At 37.8% G+C, this 2,399-nt stretch overlaps 1 protein-coding gene across 1 annotated transcript in view; it reads right to left on the minus strand.

Moving 5' to 3' along the window:
• pfn1 (profilin 1) overlaps positions 1-1,687 on the minus strand; it is a 3,237-nt gene extending 1,550 nt beyond the window's left edge. The window contains exons 1-2 of the mRNA XM_079849227.1: positions 1,586-1,687; positions 1,264-1,411 (exon numbers count right to left, since the gene is read on the minus strand). Coding sequence (XP_079705353.1) covers positions 1,264-1,395 — 132 coding nt within the window. The 5' untranslated portion in view covers positions 1,396-1,411; positions 1,586-1,687. The remainder of the gene's footprint in view (positions 1-1,263; positions 1,412-1,585) is intronic.
• Between the last annotated feature and the right edge of the window lie 712 nt (positions 1,688-2,399).

The raw sequence follows: 2,399 nt of genomic DNA on the forward strand, positions 1-2,399 counted from the left end.
TCCATCATTCCAGAAGATTCTTAGATTGATTCTTTTATTTCAACAAGATTTTAGGTTTAAACGCACATTAAAGTATAAAGATGTGTATATTTTAGATGCTGAACTCACTCGTTTCTCGAGTTTCTCGCTGTTTACATTTTAGGTGCTTCTGAGGTTAGATGAACCAGCATGAACACTACAACGGCCCCAGATAAGCTGCGGTCATGTGATGAACTCACTGTTTCTCTTAAAAGGGACTTTCACAGTATGAGACAGACAGCATCTCTAAATTCTTTAAAAGTCTGAGCTGCATGTTACAACAAGAAAGGGGAAACAGAAACGCACAACAGCACAGACACACACACTCACAGACAAACACACACACACACATACATATATGTATATGTGTGTGTTTGTCTGTGAGTGTCTGTGCAGTTGTGCAGTTGTGTGTTTCTGTTTCCCAATTCTTGTTGTATGAATTGTGTATATATAAATAAATAAATAAATATATATATAAATAAATATATATATATATATATATATATATATATATATATATATATATATATATATATATATATATATATAAAGAGATCTCAAAATCAAGTTAAAATGAAAGTTAGCGAGAGGAACCCAAGAAAGGAAGTGCACACACACACACGGTGTTGAAATAATCAGCGGTCAAAACTGAATGTTGCTTTACATTAGACGCAGAGACGATAGTTTCACTTTATGGAGAATGTCTCTTATACAAATGTATTCTAAATATTTAATAGCTAATGATAAATATATAAAATCATCTGACATTCAGAACGAGAGCGTGCGCGCCATGGGCGGAAGCGGGGCGCGCGCGCGCAGAGAGAGAGAGAGAGAGAGGTCCCCACTTCCGCCTTTCAGCACGCATGACCAAATAAGGAGCAGTTCACAGATCTCCGCGCGACTGCTGTGAGGAAATTCAGCGCGAATGAATTAACGGTCGATCTGAAGGAGAGATATATTCCTGTTACCCTGAATCAAACTAATGAAAACTACATTAATTTACTTTCACGAAACTTATAGCAAAGTTTGTGGCTTCACACGGCTACACACAACGAGAACTACCGTTATCATCAGCAATGCTGCGAGCGCATCCTGATTTCCAAAGACTTTTATAAGCGGACGACAGATCATGTAAGTAAAAAAAAAAAGGTGACATTCAAATAAATAAGCACGTAAATAAATAAATAGATCATAATCAAATGAAACAAGCGAATAAAAATAACATTTTGTCTGTAAATGTTGTACCGTGACTTGGCTAAGCCAGCCGCCCGGCGCCGAAGCCCAAACGGACTCTTGACCCGGTGTCAACCCGAGAATGGCCGCATCATCCACCCATTCGCTCTTGGTCAGGCTGCTGATGTAGCTGTCCCAGCTCATGACTGCTGATTTAGATCTGAGGAGCAATAAAACACGATCAAATATCATTAATATTAGTATAAACACGCCCAACTTTTCTTTACTCTGCTGCGAAAGAGAACTTCGATCGCGTCACTTAGCCTATCATCCATGTCGCGAAAGCTCCAGGAAAGAGATTAAAAAAACAAAAGCGATAAGAGAGAGAAAGTACCTGAATGCGTCTCTGCTCCGATGCAAAGTGAGTTTGAGGAAGTCCGTGTTGGTTTATATGCAGCAACGCGCGCGCCCTGCCCTACGGGCCACTTCCGCACCGCGCGAGACGCTTGCTAAACATATAATGAAGATGCACTGTTTGCACGATACGTTCACGTCGCAAAGTTTGCTTTTTAAATTCGTTGTATGCATCCAAACTGTGATTTGCAGCTAAACAAATGAGTGGATAAATCAGTGACAAAAGTAGCACATAGGCGCACTCAGTGCACAAACTGTAGTGCATTGTATATTTAAATGCATTTATGAGAAGGAGGAATAAAGCATGTGCTAAATGCAATCTGGATTTTAAAAAAAAAAATCAAAAAGAATATAAGTTTGCAGTCTCTGTCATTATTCAAATACAGTAGTCAACATTTGAAGTGGATCAAAAAAGTTCATCAAGAACATTGTTCAAAATTCATGTATAACTTTGATGAAAGGTTTTGATTCACTTCACATCTTGAGTAATGTATTTGTTATGTGCAATTGCATTTTAAAGGGATAGTTTGCCCAAAATTTTAAAGTGTGAATGTTGGTTACCAGATAGTTCTCAGTAGCCATTGACTTCCATAGTAGGAAAAAAAAAATATTTTTCCTACTATGGAAGTCAATTGCTACTGTCAGCTGTCTGGTTGTCAACATTCTTCAAAATATCTTCTTTTGTATTAAGCAGAAGAAAGAAACTCATACCGTTATGGGACAACTTGAGGGTGAGTAAATGATGACAGAATTAAAATTTTTGGGTGTTTGGAGTGTTCCATACAAATATAAAA

The sequence above is a fragment of the Squalius cephalus genome (genome assembly GCF_949319135.1).
Source record: "Squalius cephalus genome assembly, chromosome: 18".
NCBI classification, from domain to species: domain Eukaryota; kingdom Metazoa; phylum Chordata; class Actinopteri; order Cypriniformes; family Leuciscidae; genus Squalius; species Squalius cephalus.